General features: G+C 40.6%; 1 protein-coding gene across 7 annotated transcripts in view; it reads left to right on the forward strand.

The window, feature by feature from the left end:
• The first annotated feature begins 252 nt into the window (after positions 1–252).
• The window catches only part of GPCPD1 (glycerophosphocholine phosphodiesterase 1), a 44,219-nt gene continuing 23,357 nt past the window's right edge, over positions 253–21,114 (forward strand). For 2 of the 7 annotated variants that reach the window (XM_064647700.1, XM_064647706.1), the window contains exons 1-5: positions 923–1,059; positions 8,610–8,695; positions 13,200–13,284; positions 14,230–14,314; positions 20,709–20,784. In XM_064647700.1, the coding sequence (XP_064503770.1) occupies positions 8,647–8,695; positions 13,200–13,284; positions 14,230–14,314; positions 20,709–20,784 (295 nt within the window). In that variant the 5' untranslated portion in view covers positions 923–1,059; positions 8,610–8,646. Of the gene's footprint in view, positions 470–922; positions 1,060–1,497; positions 1,616–8,609; positions 8,696–13,199; positions 13,285–14,229; positions 14,315–20,708; positions 20,785–21,114 lie in introns of those variants that run through there. The other 5 variants (XM_064647701.1, XM_064647703.1, XM_064647705.1 and 2 more) reach the window with 5 other exon arrangements.

Genomic DNA, 21,114 nt, shown 5'->3' on the forward strand with positions numbered 1-21,114 from the left:
CATCTGCCCAGCTCCCAGCCTGAGCTCTCCCCTGACCCACACAAACGCCGTTCCGCTGAGAGAACATCCCCCGCTCCCTGCCCGCTCATCCCCCCTCAGCTCCAAGGCTTTCCAGGGAACAGCGCGGCCCATTCCCACCCCACGCGCTCGCTCCCCATTGGTTGGAGCGGGAAGGGGCGGTGCCGGGCTCGCGGGCAGTGACGTGTCGCCCGGGGCGGGTCACGTGGGTCGCCGCCCGGCCCGCCCCATCCCCCGGCTCGCCCGGGGGCAGCTGGAACCGGTCACCGGCCACGCCGCCCCCGCTGCCACCGGGCCCGGGCGGCGGCACTGGGAGCCCGGGCAGCGCCGCTGCTGCTGCAGCCCCGCAGCGAGCGCTCGGCCAGGTCAGTCCGCGGCGACAGCAGGGGTGCGGTGGTGGCAAGGGGACGGTCGGTGCGCGCTGCTGAGGAGGCGCTGGAGGCTGAAGGAGGTCGGTGCGCGCTGCGGTGTCGGGAGAGCTGGTACGGGGAGCGGTGCCGCTCGCTCTTGAGGAAGGGTACCGGAGGGATGGTCCTTGGCCCTGGGGGAAGGTGGGTAGAGCAGAGCTGTGCCCCCCCGCCCCGTGCGGAGGCGGCCGCAGCCGCCTCCTTCATCCCTCGCTGCCCCGCGGAGCCGCCACTGCCCCGCTCCACGCACTCACCGCGCCGCCTTGGCCACGCCCCTTTGGGAAGGACACGCCCCCTCACGACCCGTCCGTGCTGTCGAGGAACAGGCGCGGTCTCGACTCCGCTCTCCCATTGGCTGGGGCGGGGGAGGCGGGTCCGAAGCGTCGGCGAGTGACGCGCCCTCAGCCGGTCGGTCACGTGGTATCCCGCGCTGTGGCCCCGCCCCTCGCGGTCGGAGCGGGGGGCGGCTGGAACCGGTTGGGGCGGTGCCGCCCCCTCCCCTGCTCTGTCCTGCCCCGTCCTGCCCTGCCCCGCGCCTTCAGGCGGCCCCGGGAGGACGGGCGGGGGCACACAGGGATCGGGGAGCCCGGGCCGGCACCGTCCGCAGCCCCGCACAAAGGCACTGGGGGCCCAGGTCAGTCGGCACCGCCGACCGGGTGCCGCGGCGGGCGGTCGGCGCGACCGGAGAGCCCCGGTGCGAGGAGGGCGCGGAGAGAGGTGGTCCCGCGGGCTGGGGGCCGGTGTGTTGCGACCAGAGGGGACCGGGGGGCAGGAGCGCGTGGCTTGGGAAGCGGGACATCGCCCGCAGGTTCTTCGGAGCAGAGCGGCCGAGGAGTGTGCCGGGAGGCGGGAAGGGGGGCGGCTGCGGTGCTGCGGTGCGGGGGTGCCGCGCCCGGGGGGGCAGCAGGCGGTGGCCGGGCCGGGCTGTCCCCGGTGGCCGCGGCTTGGCCCGCGGCTCTGTTTATTTACGTCCCCGCCTAAAGCGCTGGCCCGGGGCGGCCCCGCGGGTTCCGCATTATGTAAGGACCGGGACGGGGCGGGCCTGGGGCCGCGGCGCCGCCTCCTCCCTCCCGCGGGACCCGCGGTGGGGTGGGGAGCCCCCGGTCACTGTCCGTCCGTCCGTCCGTCCGTCCGTCCGTGCGGGTAGTGAGGTGCGACGGGCTGGGCGCACTGCGGCGCCGGAGGTGGGGGTGTGTGCTCAGCGCTGCTCTTTGTCTCAGCTTCGGACTAAAGTAACGCACCGATGACGCTTGTGGTTTGATTATTATCGTAGGCACTATTGATGCGGTTCTAGGTTAATCTAGACTTTAAAAGTTAATCTGAACTTAAGTTACCTGCATCCTAACGAGGCACGGATTCGTTCTCCTATTTTTCTTTCTTTTTCTTCAATCAGTACGTTCTCTTGTAGGGTGTTAGTGCTTTAATCAATGCAGTGTTAGATGGAGATTAACCTCCAAAATATTTTATGTCTTAACAGTAGAGTGAAATAGTCGATAATTGAAATTATTTTTTATCGTATGTATTTCCATTCTCACACTGCTTCCTATAAAGTAACTATAGAGGATATTTAAAACAACCCAGAATGCTGTTAGTCTTGAATAGATACTATTAGTTTAAACTGCCACATAATTAATCTTTCAGTAGGACATGTTCTTCTTCCATAAAAGAAGATACAGGATACAGGATTTGGAAACCCCTTAAAAAAAGTGGTTTGATGAGAGCTGTGGGGAGCATTATACATGTTATTTGTCCATGTCATTCCTAAGTGAGGAATGTTAGCATGATCACAAAGAGCTAAATTGCTACCTGCCTAAGATCTTGTCAGCCATGCGTTAGTAATAAACAGCACTTCAACGAAGACAAATCAAACCGATGCTGTTCTGCTTTAGTTGCAAATATACCCCAGCTGTTCCCTGTCTGTCTCAAGAAGTTAGTTTGCAAAACTGCTGTGACGTAACTAAGAGGGAAGAGTCTGATACATGGACAGGTATTTGCAAAATGCTGAAAACAACTAACTTACTGTTACTTAAAATGAAGTGGATGCATTATAACTGAACATGGTGTGTCAGATAGGGGTCTTGTGCTTGATTATGAGGGCTGACTTGGCTCTGCAGATGGGTAGTTAAATTGATACTGAGAAGGTTTTTTCCTCTATTGCTCTGTATTAACATATTACTTCAGAAGCAGCACGTGGGCTTTTTTGCTTTCTAAATGTCAGTATAAGTCTGTTGGTAGAAATTCAGCCTTTGAATCGGAACAGCATGTCCAAATCTTCTGTGCAAGTTTGTTTTCTGTCCTGTGTTAATACTGCAATGCAGAATGACAGAGCTGCTGACTTTCTGGTTGTCCTTTCTCATGCAGTCAAAGTGCGGGGGGGAGGGTGGGGGGGGGAAGGAAGGAGGAGGGCAGGAAGAACCTTCTGGTTGTTTGTGTGAAAATGAAGGAGTCGATACTGTAATGCTGTTTCTAAAAATTCTCCTCCAGTTGTTACAGTGAATGCCCTGACAAGTATGTCCTCTGACCTTGCACTAAAATACAGGTGTTGTCAACTATTGTTACATAATTTTCTTACATGCCTAATTTGTTACTTTAGACGTATTCTATGATATTCTGACACTTTGTCAGGACAAACCAGAAGCAAAAAAATCCGTTCTTCCTACTACAAGATTAATCGGATTTCACTTGTTATCATCGAAATGTTATAGTCTGAAGTTGCACGAGTTGATATTTTTCTGCTCAAGAGTCCAAGGCTGTGAGTAAAAATTACAAAACTATGTCTTAGGCTTGTATCTCTTCTTTGTTCAGCACAGCAGCAGATCTGGTGCACGGTGGATTTTCTGTTGCTGTGTGTAGCACAGCTTTCAAGAAGGTGAAATGTAGGTGCAGTACCTTTGGCCGGCAGTGCTTGGCAGTGCTCAAATTCGTGATTCATCAGGGAGGCTGTACGGGGCTGTGGTGTGCTGTATCAGTGTGTGCTCCCAGCTGTCAAATGACTTGGCTGGGACTGTGGCACCTTTCCCCTGCTTCAGGCTGGAGTTGGACCTCTCCTGGGTGTTGATAAGTCTTGTGAGTCTATTCCTTTAAGGTGGAGAAGGTCTGCTTAAAATTAAAGAAGTAAAAGCAAAAATACTGCAGCCTTCTTGTTACTGCCTTTTTGATCTTTATATGCAGAAAAGTGGAGTGATATTTTGAAATAATTTAGCATGTTTACTTTTTGCAGTACTAGGATTGTGCACCATGGTCTGTGATGAAATGTGTGTTAACATTATGAAAGAGCCTGTTTGTGCATAGATAGTGGGTGGGGGTGGGTTTGACCTTGGCTGGATGCCAGTTGCCCACTAAGCAGCTCTATCATTCATCTCTTCAGTGGGTCAGCCAAGACAGGGAGAAAATAAGATGGAAAAAACCTCATGGGTCAAGGTAAGAGGCAGTTTATTAAAGCAAAAGCAAAGGTCATGCACGTGGAAGCAAGGGAGAACAGAAGATTTTATTCTCCACTTCCCATCAGCAAGTGATGGCCAGCTCCCCTGGCTACGTCTCCTCCCAAGATCTTGCCCACCCCCAGCTTACTGGTGATAGTGAGGAATGTTGGAGAGACATCACTGATGCTGTGTGAGCACTGGTCACCTGTAGCCACAACTCTGCTGTGTTATCAACACCTTTCTAGCTACCAGTACAAAGCACAGCACTGTGAGGGCTGCTGTTGGGAAAATTAACTCTGTCTCTGCCACACCTGATACAATGGTCTTAGTTTTTTTACAGCTAACTAAGCAAATTCAGTAGTACAGAGGTTAAAAGTATTCTTACATTAAAAATCAGATGTTTGAAAGTATTAAAATGCATTGCAGGAATTTCCTGGCACCTAGGTACCTAGGTGTCTCATTTTAATCATCTAACTGCCTTTGAAAAATTGCATTAAGTAGCTATAAAAATTTATTTACCCAGATATCTTAAAAAAAACAAACAAACCATCTATTAATAAGATACTTTGTCAGCTGTATTTTTTTATCTTGATGTTTCAAACATTGCCCTTAGGCCACTGGAATCACAGCCTCACAAACCTCTTTGAGTTGCTGTTAAAAATATCACTTGTACTGAAACCTGTAATCTGGTTTCATGACTGCTATGAATTTTTATGACACTAAAATTTGTTCAGTGTTTGTAAGCGAGGCTGTTACAGTCCAGGATTGTCCCAGATTACTTGGGGTGTATTTAGCTGACCCTGAAAAACTATGTATAAGATACGGGACAGCAAACAGCCAATACCTCTTAAAAGATATTGGAAAGGTTAAGGAAGTTAAGGGTGAGGCAGAATAATCCACTAAAGCTGAAGGATTGTGAAGGGTTTTAATATAGCACCAGACCTGTAAGCCAGATGGTTCAAGCTTTGAGTTAATAAATTAGGTCCATGTCCTGGTATATTTTTGACTACAACCAAAAAATAGCTTGGTCTTCCCCATCTGTGATGACCTTTACTACCTCATTTTAGGGGAAATCTATGATACTTTGTGACATGTTAATAGTTGGTTGTGTTATGTCATCTTTTTTCTTCTTCCTTACCTACATTTTCTAGTTCCCTTCTAGAATCAAAGGGCAGAGCTTGGGTTCCTTATTATTTAGGGAAATACATTTACTCCTGTCACTCTTGTACAGTGGAAGAGCCTGTGAGGAGGAGAAAGGAGACCTTTACTGGCAATATTAGAACAAGGAGTACTTTTTTTCCCCCCTCTGCTATTTACCCTGCAGGATACTATGCTTAAAATCTATATTGCTTTTCTTTTGGGTATATGAAGGCAAGTGAAAATTGAAAATGAAATAGCAAGATTACCAGTTGCTTTACTTCCTGTCTTAAGGCCATGAGGAGAGCTTTGTGTTGTGGCAGGGGAACCAAGATTGCACGTGATCCTGCCTGCCAGGCTTTTGATCTTACCCCCTGCTCTGGAAGTCTTGCAGAGATCTCGAAGCCTTGCAGACAGCCTGTTTTATAGTGAGGTTGGTTGAGGCAGGGTTACCTGAGCCACGCTTTTGAAGGCAGATCAGTCCTCCCCCAGGCCTCAGGGTGATGCTGCTGTGCAGTCACAGTCTTCATGGGGTAACCTTTAGAGATTGTGAAAGGGTAGGGGTTTGCTTTGCAAAAGGAGGAGAGTATGAAACTGTGGAACTATGACATGCTGGGGGAAATAACATGGTTCTGTTGTAAAAGCAAGGATCTGTAGGGAAACAATTTTAATTTTTTTTTTTTAGTGAAGTGCTGATAAATATCTACCTGGGTGATTTTAGTCTGCTCAATTGACTTTTAATATTTGCTCCTTATTACTTTTTAATGTAACTGTTATAATTTGTTTCAGTTCCCCTAAGCAGACAGTTATGTCACGACCCCTTTGAGCTGAAGATTCTTTGCATTCTCCTAAAAATCCATCTTTACAGGTGTGGGGAGCAGAGAGGATTTTGTTATTCTTTGTCAGCTTCTTTGGTTAGGCAGTGCTGACAATCTGAAGGAAGAATCATCAGGTTTAAAAGATGCCTGACACCACTTACATGGTTAGAGGATTTGATTGTCTAAGGTTTCTTGCCATTCCCTCTTGGGAATTAAATGACTTCCTCTTCTCAAGAACTATCAGTAACTAGATGGCTGAACTTATGCTGTTTTTCCCTCTAAGTAAAATATTTTCACATCGTGTCTTGAAAGTACAGAATGCTGTTATAAGTGCATGATAATATACGACATAGGCTTGATTCCTTAACAAAAAGCAGATCTGTTTGTTCCTTGCTCTGTGGTTACATACAGTGCTCTGCTGGAAAAGATGTTTTTTCAGAATGAGATTTGACCCTAAATGGGAATGTAACTGCAATACCTGTAGCTGCAGTTCTGCTAGAAAAATCATGCCCATACTTGGTGATGTAGAATTTTTCTTCTCTTGATATGCATCCCTTGGGTAGGTTAAGTAGCTATTTGAGAAAATGCCTTTTGAGTAGAATTTTGACCATATTACAAAGTGACTTTATCAAAATCTCCTTATGATTGACTACTGCTGTACAGAAAAATATTATTTTGCTAACTAGTTTAGAAAAGTCCACAACTGTCTTCTAGGTAGGTGCATAAAATTTTTACGAGACTGGCTAAAAGCTTTGTGAGCTTTAGAGGATTTTAGATTTTTCTCTAGGAATGGATAGGTAGTTAGTTAATTTGCAGTAGGACAGACATGCTGGTTTTTGTGAAGTTTAATTTTGAATCCTGTTGCATCGGCTTTGGAGATAGCAGGTTTTTTACAAGACAAAAGCATGTTCTTGCTTTGGGGAACTGGGTGCAGGCTTCAGCTTTCACTTACCTGCTTTATAGACTTTTGAAAGGCATTTTTGCCTACTTCATCTCCCCTTTGGTTCCTCTGCCTTTTCAGTTAAAGGTTGTCCAAGCAAGGACAGTCGCTGAACACAGCCAAGACCATAACTATTCAGTGTCCTCATAAATGCATTACACTAATAATTCATATTCTCTGCATTAAGCTGAGATTTTTGTCATACCAGACCAGTTTCTTGAGTTCAATCTTAGTTTCAGCACTGAAACACGCTGTGCTTCTCTGTCTAGAAATAACTGCTAAAAATAAATGCTAGAATGTGTCACTTTACATACAGATCACCTAATGACACACACGTGACAGAGTTCCTGGAGGGTGTCCCCTTCATGGAATTCCTGTGCTTATTTCTAGCTTCAGTGGTCTTGACCATTTACAGCAATGTTACTTGTAAAAGACTACATCCAGAATTGGAACATGTGACCAGAAATATCTGTATTGCTACTATTTGCTTGCTCTCATTTTACCACTGAAAAGTCACCTTTCTTGACATGGAGAGGGAAATAAGGTAGGAAAAAAAAGGAGTATAAAGTAGAGGCAACCATAGTTAGAGGAAGAGTAGGAAAAGATCCAGAAGCAATGTTAAGATCTGAAGTTTAAATGTCTACAATAACTTTCGGATTGCCCACAAGGAATGAGGTTTGATTATGAGCTTTTTTTTTTTTTCAGTATTTGGTATCTGACTTCCTTTATCTTTTCTTGCTTTCAAGGCATCTGTTAAGCTGTCCTGTGCCCTTTGAAGGCAAGGGCTTATATAAGAGCTGATAAAAGGCAGATTTTTCTCTAGTGTCGTTAGTTCTTTTTGATATTATTATTAAAGCTGTTACTAAAGGATTGCTGACCAACGTTGTACTGAAATTAAGTGCTTTTTGTCCTGCTCAAAAATAGCAATAAAAACATTCTACTTGGTTTGTTTAAAAAAAAAACAACAAAAAACTTGTAAACAAAATAAAAAGCCCCCCCCAGTGATGTAAAGAAACGGATTAGTCGAGACCTTGCAAAGGTTAATTCTGCATATAATTAGTATAATTATTTTGCAGCCCCTGTACAAATGAATATACTTGAGTAATGACAGTCTAGCAACATCCTGTGCTATGACTACTACTTCTGTAAATAATACAAAAGGATATGTTACATCGATTGTGTTTCTGCTGTAATGGTGAGAGTGGGATTCTGCCAGGGGTTTTTCCATCGAGTTGTTGTGTATTGGAGAAGAAAACTGAAGCAGGGTCAATCCTCCAGCTACTGCCCTGGCTACAGAGGCTGTAGGCCTAAGGTGCTGTTTTGAAGACTGACTGGTGTGTCTAGTTGCTGGTGATTCATGTGAGAGGCTGGAAGTAGGGGAGCAGAGTCCACGGTGATGAACAAGTAACTGTAGTGCTTCTCTGGGAAAACTTGGAGGGGGTGCTGAAGAATAGCATAGATGAGACAGAAGTTACTGTTTGCCAAAGATCATAATATTAAACGTCTTACAACTTCCAGTGGCCTCTTTGGGAGCAAAATTAGTCAAAAAGAGTTTTGAAAAATCTCAGCTGAATACTGATAAATGCTGCATGATACTGATACCTGCATGTGGTATTTGATTTAGTAGACTTTTTTTTCTGTGTGTGTGTGTGCCAGTGTTGCAACAGTGTCTTCTGCAGCTGGATGCTGTTTTTTGGGTCTGCTGCTGGTTTTAAAGAGCTTTGTGTTTTGACTGCTCATTCAAACAGTAATATCACTAGTGGCTTTCTTCCCTATAAGTGGCGGGATTAATGTTTCCTCTTACTTAGGACAGTAATAGATGTAGTGATTGTTCCTGAAATGTAGTGTCTTTTTCCTCCCACTATAGGAGATTTCAGCTATCCTAAGACAAAAGTTCTGCAGATATGACCTCTTCTCAAGTGACTTTTGAAGTAAAAGGAACAGCAGAACCAGGTACCCAAATCATGCTTTCTTTTATGTATGGTTTACCTAGAAGAAAACTTAATAGTAGAGTGTTCAAAGGCTGTCTTGTCTGTTTTCCTCAGAGGTAAAAGAACATGTCAGTTCAAATATCAAAGTAAGTCATTGTAAAATAAAATAATTAAGGAATTTCACATAGGAATTTGAAAGTGAGAGCTGGGAAATAATTTTTACCTCCTTCTCCCAACAATTTCATACTGTACTAGAGATTTTGATGCTAACCGAAATAGGTATGATTGGTTTAAAATCTTCTGTCTCTAGTACCTTTTTATTCCATGGAAATGAATGTTTGTGTTCTGAACCATGAAGTTAGGCATACATTGATGTGTGTGTTCTGGTTTTTATTCTCTCTGCATTGTTGTTGAAAGTTCTCATGAGATACAAACTCTACGGGGAGTTAGGGACAGAAAGAATATGCAGCTTAATTCAGTATTCTATCTATGCAAAAATGTGTAAAATAACTTCTGTAACTGAAATGAGGAACACAAGGTATCAGATCAAGAGATTTAGTGTTTATAAATTGTGCTTATTTACACTGACCTTCATCTTAGGAACTTTGAAGAAAGGTGTTGTGGTTTAATCACAGCTGGTAACTAAGCTCCACACAACTGCTTGCTCACTTTCCCTCGGTGGGATGGGAGAGAAAAAAAACCTCATGGTTTGAGATAAAGGCAGTTTAATAAGGAAAGCAAAAGCTGTGCATGCAAGCAAAACAAAACAAGGAATGCACTTGATGCTTCCCCTGGGCAGGCAGGTGTTCAGCCATCCCCAAGGGAGCAAGGCTCCATCACATGTAAAGTTACTTGGGAAGACAAATGCTGTAACTCCAAATGTCCCCCCTTTCCTCCTTTTCCCCCCAGCTTTTATTGCTGAGCATGGTGTTGTATGGTCTGGAATATCCCTTTGGTCAGCTGGGTTTAGCTGTCCCAGCTGTGCTCCTTCCCAGCTTCTTGTGTACCACCAGCTTCCTCTCTGGTGGGGTGGAGTGATAAACAGGAAAGGCCTTAGTGCTGTGAGCACTGCTCAGCACTAACCAAAATACCCCTCTGTTATCAACGCTGTCTCCAGGACAAATTCAAAACATAGTCTGTACTAGCTACTATGAAGAAAATTTAACTTCACCCCAGCCAAATCCAGCACGGAAGTTCACCAAAAAGTAATTGAGGGTTGCCTCACAGAAGCAGATGAATGTTGGGAGCATGTACAGATTGGCAAAATTCCTGTGACAGCTAAATACCAGATGGCATAAGTGTCTACTGTAGTTGGTGGGGAAGAAAATGATAAAAACATTTTAGAAGTCTCGACATCTGCCCTGTGTTCCTCCCTTGTGATTCGGCATTTGGGAACAGAAAACTGACACGCGATGTGGACATAAAGCCTTTAGTAAGGAGTAGTGTTTTTATAGCATTCTGGAGAAAACTTTAAAATTAAAGAGTATATTGGCCTTAGATCAAATGTGACTATAAAGCACTGGTGTGGCTGTACAGTGGAGTATTGCAAGCTGTGCTCTATTTGTCCTGTTCACACTGTTGCTTCCACAGTTGTGATGGCACTGTCACTATGTCACTAACAAAGTTGACTTTGGATGGGTAACTTTTTCCTTGTACTTACAATATCTGCAAGAAAAAGTAGGGTTAGTGAGAAGTAGATCCCACCTCAGCAGCTGTTTATGAAGAATTATCTGGAAATACTTATCACATGTATAGCGTAAAGAAGTGACACAGAAGGTTGCTTCTCCTTATGACAGTATTGATATTGTTGGTTTTGACCTGGGAGAAGAGCTTTGAGATGCAGCAGTGGCAAGATGCAGTCTTGTGAAAGAAGAGAGGTAAGTTTCAGAGCTGTCAGCAGTTCTACAAGCAGCAAAATTTCCAGTTTATTTAGAAATGTCAGATGCTGATTTTGTCAGATCACTATGGTGAGTAGTTAGTTGGTGAGATAAAAAGCCTCACTTTGAGCACTAACATGGTCCCTGTGTCCTGATCACTGTCTCTTACCGTTGTTGTCAAAGCCCGTGATTCCAGGGCTAACAGGATAAAATGGCATCACCAGCACAGGAATGGAGCTCTCTGACTGCTGCTCCCTTCAGCCAAACCACCTCTGGAGTCAACATTGGTGATGAAGCCAAACACATTGGTGTGCAGGCTTTTGCATATTTGTGTCATTGAGTGCTACTTTTTGCCTCATTTTAGCAGAAGGAAGAGGGTCACTGGTTACTGGCTTGTGGCTCCTTTAGCTCTTCATCAGGACACAGTCCCATATCAAGACACTGCTTGGTGGCAGATTAGCTGTTGTGAAATAAATAAGGGAGCTTGTAGCTCCCAACCCCACACAGAAGTTGTGCCCCCACACAGCTGGCCCAAACAGGCAGATTGCAACATCAGTAGACCTGTTGCAAGCTTTGGGACTGGGCAGAAGGCTTAGAGAAGCTTCCCTTGCTGCAGCTGAAGGAGCTCTGCCAGTAGCAACTTTTGATTCCCTGACAAGGGGAGGGAAGAAGTTTAGAACCCCTGAGCTTAAACCACAAAAAACAGAGCAAACCCCACCGTGTTTAGAATTACCTGTGAAAAGGCAGTTCATCACTTGTGCCTTTACTGAGATAATTTAAGCAGTATTTTATAAATCCTGATTCAGCCTCAGTGTAATTGTTGAAGGCAGTCTAGGTGTGTCTCTGTATCATACTCAAATTTTGCCTTTGTGTGTTGTACCTTACTGAGTGAGAGGTAGTTACTGAATGTTTGCTTAGAACAGAAGGCTGGAAAACTATTCTAGCTGGCTCCTCTTAAGAGGAATATAATTGAGATGACACTTCAAAGGTTGGCTGGTGTTTACACTAAGATGGATTAAGTACGGCTATTTTAAAGGGATATTAAAAGAATTTTTGCTTCTTTTTAATATCTGCAGTCAGAAATTCTACCTGTGTGGTATTCAGGTGATCTTCCTTCCCCCCCTTTATCTCCTCCCTCCAAAAGCAAACCATCATGTGCCTCAGTACAGGGTGGAAAAGGGAAAGCACCTGACACAGGCTATTGTGTGCAGTGAATTGCATAGTAAGTATACTCATAATGCAGATTTTTGTCTGCATTTGTATGCCTACAGTGAACATCCAGAAAGCTTGGGCTTTTTTTTCTAATGAATTGCAATGGAAGTTTTTTTTTTTAAAGGATTGGAATTCAAGATGTTATCTAAAATTACTTCAGTAAGCTGCTTTTAGGAACAAATTACCTTACTTCATTTTTGGCTTTTGTAGATTTTTTTTTTTTCCCAACCTCTGGACCTGCAGAGGTTTCTTTCATAAACAGTCCTGGTGGTATCTCTTATTAGTTTAATTGGAAAGAATGGACACAATTTTAGGGGCATAAGGACTTCCTCCAGACTTATTTTGGACTTTGAAGTTCCAGCTATGATACATGGCTTAGTAAAAGCTAGTGTACATTTGTTGCATATAGCTTGTCTACTTTGTATGTATGGATTATTGTGGCTCCAACACTATTGCTACTGCTTTCCCCTCTTTAACAACAGGAAATAACCATCATAGATACTTGTATCATTCTTTTGTGGTGCCTAAATATACTTTAAAACTTGACATTTGCTCATTCTGCAACAGGTTTTTTTTTCTTGTGTCTAAAAATCTTGTTGAAACCCTGTAAGAGCAAAATACAAATCTGTCCTTTCCATTAGTATATGTCATTGTTGTCATTCTTACAATCTGATACATACAGGTTTTATACTAAAAACAAGAGTAAGTTGCAGTGTTAACTTTAATTCTGGGATATGCCAGAATGAAATATACTATTACAATCTTTTGGATTCTGTCTCTATATATGTATGCATGCACTAAGACACACACAGTGTGACAATTTCATGTGTGTTTTTTTGTGTAACAGTGTTACATTTTTATATCCAATGAAAGCTGAAAGCATAGCAGCAAAATTAACTTTATTTCTCTTGGGAATCAAATTAATTGGATGTGTTGCCTTGGGAATAATGCTAGCAACCTCCTGTTTGTGCTTTCTAAATTGTTGGTGTGAATTTGAGAGAATTGCGTTTTTGGAAATGTAGGTTACTTAGTACTGTGTGTGTATCTGTATATGGGTTAAAAAATACAGAGTATCTGGGAAAAAACTGCATTATCTTGACATTAAACATTTTACAGTGAAAATCTGCCTGCTGCATTTCCAGAGAATTTTGAACAGTATTAGTTCACAACAATTTGGAAGCCAACCCTTTTAAGGGCTGGGGTTGTCAGTAGTCCCTCTCTCAGTGAGGTCCTTATGATGGTGAAGAAAAAGCTATTGCAGTTTTGGGTAGGGGAAAATTCCTTTCTGAAATGAAAAAAGGGAATTTTAGATGGGTGATTCTGGTGTGTATTTTTAAAATATCTGAAGGTTTGACTGTGTAGGCTGTACTTATTAATGCCATATATACTGGAGTAATGATAATTGTGAGTTATTTTCTGTTGTTTTTTTTCCTGTAGGAGAGGTTTTTGCAATATGTGGGAGCTGCAGTGCTTTGGGAAACTGGAATCCACAAGGTGCTCTGGTCCTCCAGACTATTGATCGGTAAGTTGACGTGGGGTTTTCTGGTTTTGTATTTTTCCCCTTATCTTTCCTTTTTTACTTTTTTTTTAATTTGTTCCATCGGAAGCAGCTCAAGTTCTGGAGCAACAAATTTATTCTGATTTTGTGTTTGTAAACTGTTGAGCTACATGTACTGTTAGTAAAATTCCAGAACTTCTTGTGTTGCCCTTGAGCATTTTGGATGCTTAAGAATGTGTTTAAGAAAACTTTTGGCTTGGGTATGCTTTTCTAGTTATGGATGTTGCTTCTGCTGTCGTGGCTGGCATTTCACTAGTTTAGCTGTAGGTATTTTGAATAAGAAATTACCGTGGGATAATTCTCAGTCCCATAACTATACAGCAAATTATAGGAGATATATAGGAGATATAGGTTAAAAAGAAAGTAAACACTATAAACAAGTTATTATTATGGCTATAAAGTGATGGGGAGAAGACTGAAGATTAAACAAACTCTAATTTTAAATAAAACTTTTAGAAGATGTGTGTATAAGCATGAGTGTATATGAAGAAAGTTTAAACGCAGAGAGAAATTCAGTATTTTCTTACAGTGGTGCTACCTTATTGCAGTTGGTATGATTCAGGAAAATAGGGCTTGCAGGATGTATTTATAATTCTGTCAGTGACTTGCTGTGTGATCTTGGACGAGTCTGAATTATTTCATCGTGTTTTCCCCATCTGTTAAATGAGGATGAAAGTTCTCACTCTGTTAGCGCACTTCGGATCTGTAAATTAAAAAGTGCAGTTTCAATTCTAAGTATTTGTTGTGTTTTGTTCATGTTTGGCTAAGTTACCTTGCAATAACTTTCCTTCAGCAATACACTAGATTTTTGTTTTAGAATATCACTTAGACATACGTCTGAGGTGGCTTTTAGGCTGTATTTTTAAACTTTTTTGTTCGGTGTTTGTTTGTTTATTCTTTTCTCCACAGTCAGTCATGGAAAGTTGCTGTAGAGCTTCCTAGAGGAGTTCCTGTTCAGTATCGATATTTTAAAGGATACTTCCTAGAACCTAAGGTATGTACAACTTTTTCTATTTTAAGTTGGTTCATCCCTAGTAAAAATTCCCTTATTTGAAATAAAAAAGGATTTCCTGAGTTAAACATGAGGCTTTTTTAGAAATAAATCTTAAATTGCAACATATAAAACGTTAAAACAGTTGTGGAAATACAAGCAGTTCAATTCTGGAAATACATAACCATGTGCTGTTAACTGCAATTATTTTTGTTTAATTGGCTTCTCTCTTTTAGCATTGTTAGTGTATTAGAAAATTCAGTCCTAAAGATACACCTGATATTATTAAAGCTTAAAATGATATGGTGAGATTCTCATAGTTAGAATTGAATATGGACTTCAGCAGGGCAAGGATCTCTAGCATGGAAGCAAGTGGTAGCAGGAGAAAAATGGTTAGTGTAAGAGGTGTATTTAAGTTTGCCTAATTACTACAGTTTTTAAAATCACTGCAGATTTTTTTTTGTGAAGCATGAGGACTATTAACTAGCTTTTGTACTGCATAGTTAACACGTTAATCTCTTGGAGTGAAAAGGTGCAACAAGGAGCAGGGCATCCCAGCGTTTTCTGTATGTATATAGGTATTCGCATGACTTGGAGGGGAAGAAAACCTATGAGGCAGACACAGATGTGTTTTTACAGGTATTGATGTAAAAGTTGCACGTGACTTGAATGTACGTGAATTAGAGTTGAATGTATGTGGCAGTATCCTGGTCTGTAAAGATCACACTAGGGTAGGGAGAAGTTTTTCAGATGAGATGTGGCTGCATCCAGAAAAACATTGGACTAAGTTGGGAAAATAAACAGCTACTCTTTAACTGTTTTTCTTAATAACAAGTAGTAACTAAGCAGCTACCTTTGCTGTCTTTCTTTTTCTATTAATATCCTGTAGCTGTTCACCCTGGGCTGTAGTTCTTCATTGAAATCAGGATTATGAAGGCTGTAGCTAAATGTGCAAAGGAGTTATAGAATCATCTCGTCTATATCTTTTAAATATTTCAAATTACTGTCAAGAGCATGTAATTTTTTCTCAGCTCTAGTAGCCTGTTTTTCCCCTGAAAAAATATTTGACAGAAGTATCATTTCAGTGAAGGATACTAATTTCAAACGAAACACAATTCTGTTTTTTTTTTTTTCATTACAGCATGTGAAATAGTCTAATCTGAAACTGATATTTAGATTGGTACTTTGAGACAAAAGAAAGGAAGGCTGGTAATAGATTTCCTGAGGTCACTATAAGACCAAAAGTAGATTAATTCTCACAGCCTAGCAGCTCTCACGGGACCTTTTATATTTTTTTTTTGCAAATGTCCATAAGTTTAAAATGTAAGCAATAGCACACTAGAAAAAAGCACAGTTAGTGAGAAATCAGCAGAAAATGTGCTCATAGACAATACCATTTCTGTTTTACCATTTGAAAAAGTTTACAATATGTATTGGTGAGTGTGTTTCTTTAAGTAGGTGCTCTGTATCGTGCACACTTTATGTACCGTGTGATGCAGAGTCTGCCAAGGTAAGTATGAATTTTATGGAATACCAGCATAAAGAGCTACTGTGTATAAAAAGCAGGAAAAAAAAGAAAACCACCCTCCAAAGCACAGTGTGTGAATTGCCAGCATACAGGGTTATCCATTTAGCTTGTACCTCTTAAGTGCACAGGACCTTATTTCTTGTATCATAAAGTCTTTTGAAGAAAAGAAGTCCAGATACAGTGTTTTCTTCCACTTTCTGTAAATTTTTGAAGAACAATGAAAAAGTAGGATTTGCTTTTAACAGGAATATCATGCACAGTATAGTGCAAATGAGACAGTATACGGAGAACTTTACCAGCTATGATAAGGAAAAGATACTTTTAAGTTAAATTGTTTGGAATATTTTTATTTCAGTAATTTTATTTTTATTAGCCATTGCATGTGATTAATCCCTTTGCAATGTATGATCTCTCAAACACTGTTATCTTTTTTTATCAGTGCAATTTTTGTGTGTCATGGTCTGTAATAGAAAAACAGATACATGTGTAACTGAAGTCTGAGTATATGAATTTGACATCACATAGCTGAATAAATCATGCTGAAGACAGATCCAGCTGAAATTAGTGTTCCCCTCTGTAGCTGCTGCATCTGTGAAGGTGCTGGAGTTGGACATGGTGGCAAAGATGAGGGTGATACATGTTTACATAGAGAAATTTTAGTTCCCATAGTATTGCTACAGACTAGATGTGAAAATAGGTAGAATTACTGACATTTTATTAAAAAAAAAAACAAATAGAAAAGTATTTTGCTCACCACCTTTTAAAAAAAGCCATAATTTTTTCTCTGTATATTTTTATACTTGAAGGATAGTATGATGTATGAAGTTTAGTTTGTTTGCATTGAAACATGTTGGTGTTAACATAATTGCAGTTATATAAACGGAGCAGTTTAAAAAAAAAAAGTTAAAATTAATAGAATTTTTGCATGAATACAAATAATATATATACAAAGAACATTTTATTATAAAATTGCTGCCAGGTCTTGGGAGACATTACTGTGTTGTAAATATTTTGATGATAACAGAAGAATCACCTTAAGCATTTAAAAAGAAAAATAAATACATACACTTGATGAAATAAGACAGTAGCTATTTTGCTCGAGGTTTGTTCTTTCCTTAAACATAGTCTGGTACCAGTTAGCTCACTGTGAACATCTCCCTATGTTTTCTTCTACACATGCCTTCTGTTTGTTGTAGAGGCAGAGATGGGGGGGTATATGGAAAGGTGTGAGCAAGACACCCCAAAACACCCTTGTTTGGAATTTGTCTTCTTTATATCTTATGTTTTAGGAGAATAATTTTACATGCATCATTTGCATGAGGCATATTTGAAAACCTTAGTAAGGAACATCCCTTATTCTGTTAAATTGTTCTGTATTTGTTTTTCCAACAGTAAATAAGCATGCAAGGTTAGGGTTATTTCTTTCAAGACGAGTGTAAAATATCTGTGCATGCAGCAGGACTTTAAAAACTGGATTGGGGAATGTTTTTCACACTTGTGAGAATGCTGCTTAATTATAGATGTTTCAAATGAGAGTTAAATTTACTTTTTTTTAAATGTAAGTAAATAAATCTGTTTAGTGCCTGGACTATAAGTAACAAAGGTGAAACTTAGACCTAGACTCAGTAATTTCTTTAATATAAGAATGCCTTAGAATTGCTTTTCCTAGATTAATAACCCATTATTATCCTAATAATAACAAAGGAACACCTCTGCCATGACTGTGCTGAGAGAGCAGATTGTGTGTTAAACTGTTACAAAATACTAGAGTTATAAAATCTCTGTTTAGCTCAGGACTTCCTGGCAGGTGACTTTCATGTGGTGTTGCCTTGCAAGTCAGTTATGGTGGCTGAATGGCTTTGTTAATTGTTTAGTTCTTTGCTTAATTATTGTCTCTTACGTGGTACAGAAATCCAGAGAGATTTTTGTCAGAAATGCAACATCAGCAGTTAAGTCTAATTTAGCTGTTTCATACTCTCAAAGTATATTATTATTTTAATCAGTAAAGTGCAGTTGGATAAATGTGTTTGTGTGGTGTTTTTAAGATTTGTTTTTTCTTGGTTTTTTCCCCCCCTAATGCCTGCTGTGTTGTGTTGCCTTGAATCAGGAACTTTGGGACTGAACTCCTAAATTATCATTTAAACATTCATGGGAGTGTTTTAATTTTTTAATTATACTGATCACCCAAGCACTTCATGCAGATTGTGCATCAGGTTGCTTTGAACCCCTGGAACATTATGCCAGATAAGCATTTTACCCTTAATTTCAGAAGTGTCTAATGACTACTGGGGAGGCCCTGGCTTCTCATAATGTGAGAGGGCTGGATTTTTAAAGAAAACTCTTGAGTGTCCTTTAAGAGCTTTAAAATTGTACCAGATGTTCGGATAATCAAAATCAAGCAACGTAATCTTTGTGTTGGCTTTTGGAAAAAAAAAAAAAGATGTCTGTATTAGTAGAAAAGGATCCATGCCACACAGTGCCATTTACTATAATATAATTTCAGTGTACTGCCCACTGAGATGCTTGATGTGATATTTGGATAGATGCCCTTGTAAGACTCTTACAAGGGAGTCTCTTTTTGTAAGAGATCCTCTTACAAGAGGATCTCTTTTTGGGTAACAGTACCATGCTATGAATATTGATGACACATCATTTACCCCTGCTACTGAACTGGGCTGCTTTTCAAATGTGGTCAGTATATGCCACTGAAATTACATCAGTATTTTAACCTCATTGTAACAATGGCTTCTGTTACATGTAATTAAAACATTATTTAAATGCCTATAAATACAGAGAGAATCTGAGCAGGGATTGAGAGGGTTCTTGGTCATGTCTGTGCCTGTTCTCTAATCCATTGCCCTTTTTTTCCAGGTAGCTTTGCTTGGCTCTTCTTAGTATGGAAAGTGTTGAGGGGTCCTGGGATTAAATGCACAATCAGTCCACTGTATTCCTTTCAGGAGATGAAATTTTGCTGAATGTGTCCAGCATGGTGTGCTTATTGTTGGGATGATGTTATTTGAGTTCTCATTCATTGTTTTAGAACCTAAAATTAAAATGGACAATTACAGTAGTGTAAGAAATAAACTGGTATTGGTATTTTCATACAATATGTTGGGGGTTTTTACAAGGAAAAAAACCTTTTGAAGAAAACAACTTAATCCATGTCAGGACTGACTTGCATTCCCCAGGTTCACAAACTGCAAGTTCTGTGTGTGTTCATGGGATTTGCTGTTGGAGAGCTTGCATGCCTGCATGGTGTTAGTAAAAGGCAGCCTCCCTGCTGGCAAACACGGATTTCAGGTTTAGAAACTATGATTGCAACATGCAAGTGTGAAGGTGCTGTGAAAGAAGGGGAAAGAAACTTCTGATCATTTACTTTTCTAGATATCCTAAGGGTGATCATTGTGGCAGCTGTGAGAAAATGCAAATTAAAACTGCCTTGTAACAGGAATAAACTGAAAGCCACAGTATCATCTTATTTATTTACATTTACATGCATTCTGTCTTTAAAACATAACTTGAAGCCATATGTATTTTATTCTGACATGACCCATAAGTATGGATGCCTCTGAACTCATTAGGAAAATTGCTTTAGCTAAGACTCAGAGTAAACCTGTCTTACTGAGCACTTTTTAGATATTTGCCATTTGTTGTTAGCTCATCCAAAAACGTGGCAGATTAAATGTGTTCAATATATATAAGGAAATCCCATCTGCTTGTAAAGGATTTATTAGGTGAGCTGTAATATAACAAAGCATTATGGTACTTTGTAATTATGCTGCTGAGTTTGAAGCTTGTCTGGATGTCCCTGTGGATCTGACCTGTATTTAAACAAGAAGCTGAAGCACTGGGGCAAGTTGGAATTGAAGCTTGCAAGACTTTGGCAATAGAAGCAAGTCTTTTTGGAAATCAAGAGTTACTTAGGCCCAAACACCACAATGACAAACTGCAGCTATTTGACGGTGGTTTTTACATCTGATACTAACAACCACACCCTGCTAAGGGAAACTTCTTAGGGTGACTGAGCTGGGAATCAGGCGTGTTCTTTCTGTTAAGTGGCTGTTACTTGAAAGCTTTAACCTAGAAAGCTTTTTTCAAACTTAAATTGTTCTGAAAGAAGAGATTGAGTTACTGTTCTGGTTATCTGTCTGAGTCTTGGCTATGTTTGTCAACAAATGTACTCTTCTGGTGGACAGTAATTTTTTTTTTTTTTTTAATGAAAGAATCTAATTTATCTTGCTCCAACTGGAATAGACTGCAGGGGCTTCATTGCTGGCTGATTGGATCAAGTATTTATGTTTTAATTAGATGCTAAGTAATTTGTTCTTCTGTACCACAACTGAAGTAACGGTGTTTTATAGACTTTGAATTAGTCAGGCAAATTTTGAAGGAGAACCTACCCCTGCAACTGCTGCCTGCATGAGGAGATGCTGAATGCTGTTTGGAATTATAGATGTGAAGTATGTTTTTTCATAAGCTGTTGCTGTAGTATCTTGAGAAAAAAGCAAGCACTCTTAATGAGTTCAGAGACACTAAAGTAGTCCAGTGGAGTAGCTGTAAGCAGTAAAGATTTAATAATTCCGTGTAACTTCTCCAGCATGTCACACTGTCACAAGTTTTCTCATATGTAAATGCAACACATCAGGTAGTGCCATCAGCAGTTGCAGGGATAAAAATCCTGATCTGTTTTCTTTCTTTCTCTTTCGTTCTCTGTCTCCGTTCCCCTATCTTTCTTCTCCTTCCTCTTTTTCTTCCTTAAATCTCTTAAGCTGAGTTCATGACCATCCCAAACAGCTTCATGGGTAGAAAATCAGATATAACAAAAAAAAAAAAAAAAGTTATTGCAGACATTTAACTTTTAAATTACAGACTATCGATGGTCCCTGCGAAGTCATAGTTCACACGTGGGAGACTCATCTGCAACCACGATCAATTACCCCTTTAGGTATGGGCATCAACTGCATCTGTTTGAGGCATATGCATAAGATTACTAATATGCTGCACACTGGTTTAGAGGGATTGATAACTATAGTTTTAAAATATTTAAATTAATTAATGTGTGGGAGGTATAGACTTTTTCTTTGCACAACATGGGCCTTACTCTCAAAATGTAAGTATACGTAAGTGGCTTAAAAATGGAGTGGATTTGAAATTCTTTGCTGTCATCCTTAAGATTATATGGGTTGTTCTTTTATTAATTTGGAATTGTAATAATTTTCTGTAAGTTTAATTCTTTGAGACTAAGGATCCATATAATGTTTTTTAGAGAAAATGG

The sequence above is a fragment of the Pseudopipra pipra genome, chromosome 3, assembly GCF_036250125.1.
Source record: "Pseudopipra pipra isolate bDixPip1 chromosome 3, bDixPip1.hap1, whole genome shotgun sequence".
Classification (NCBI taxonomy): domain Eukaryota; kingdom Metazoa; phylum Chordata; class Aves; order Passeriformes; family Pipridae; genus Pseudopipra; species Pseudopipra pipra.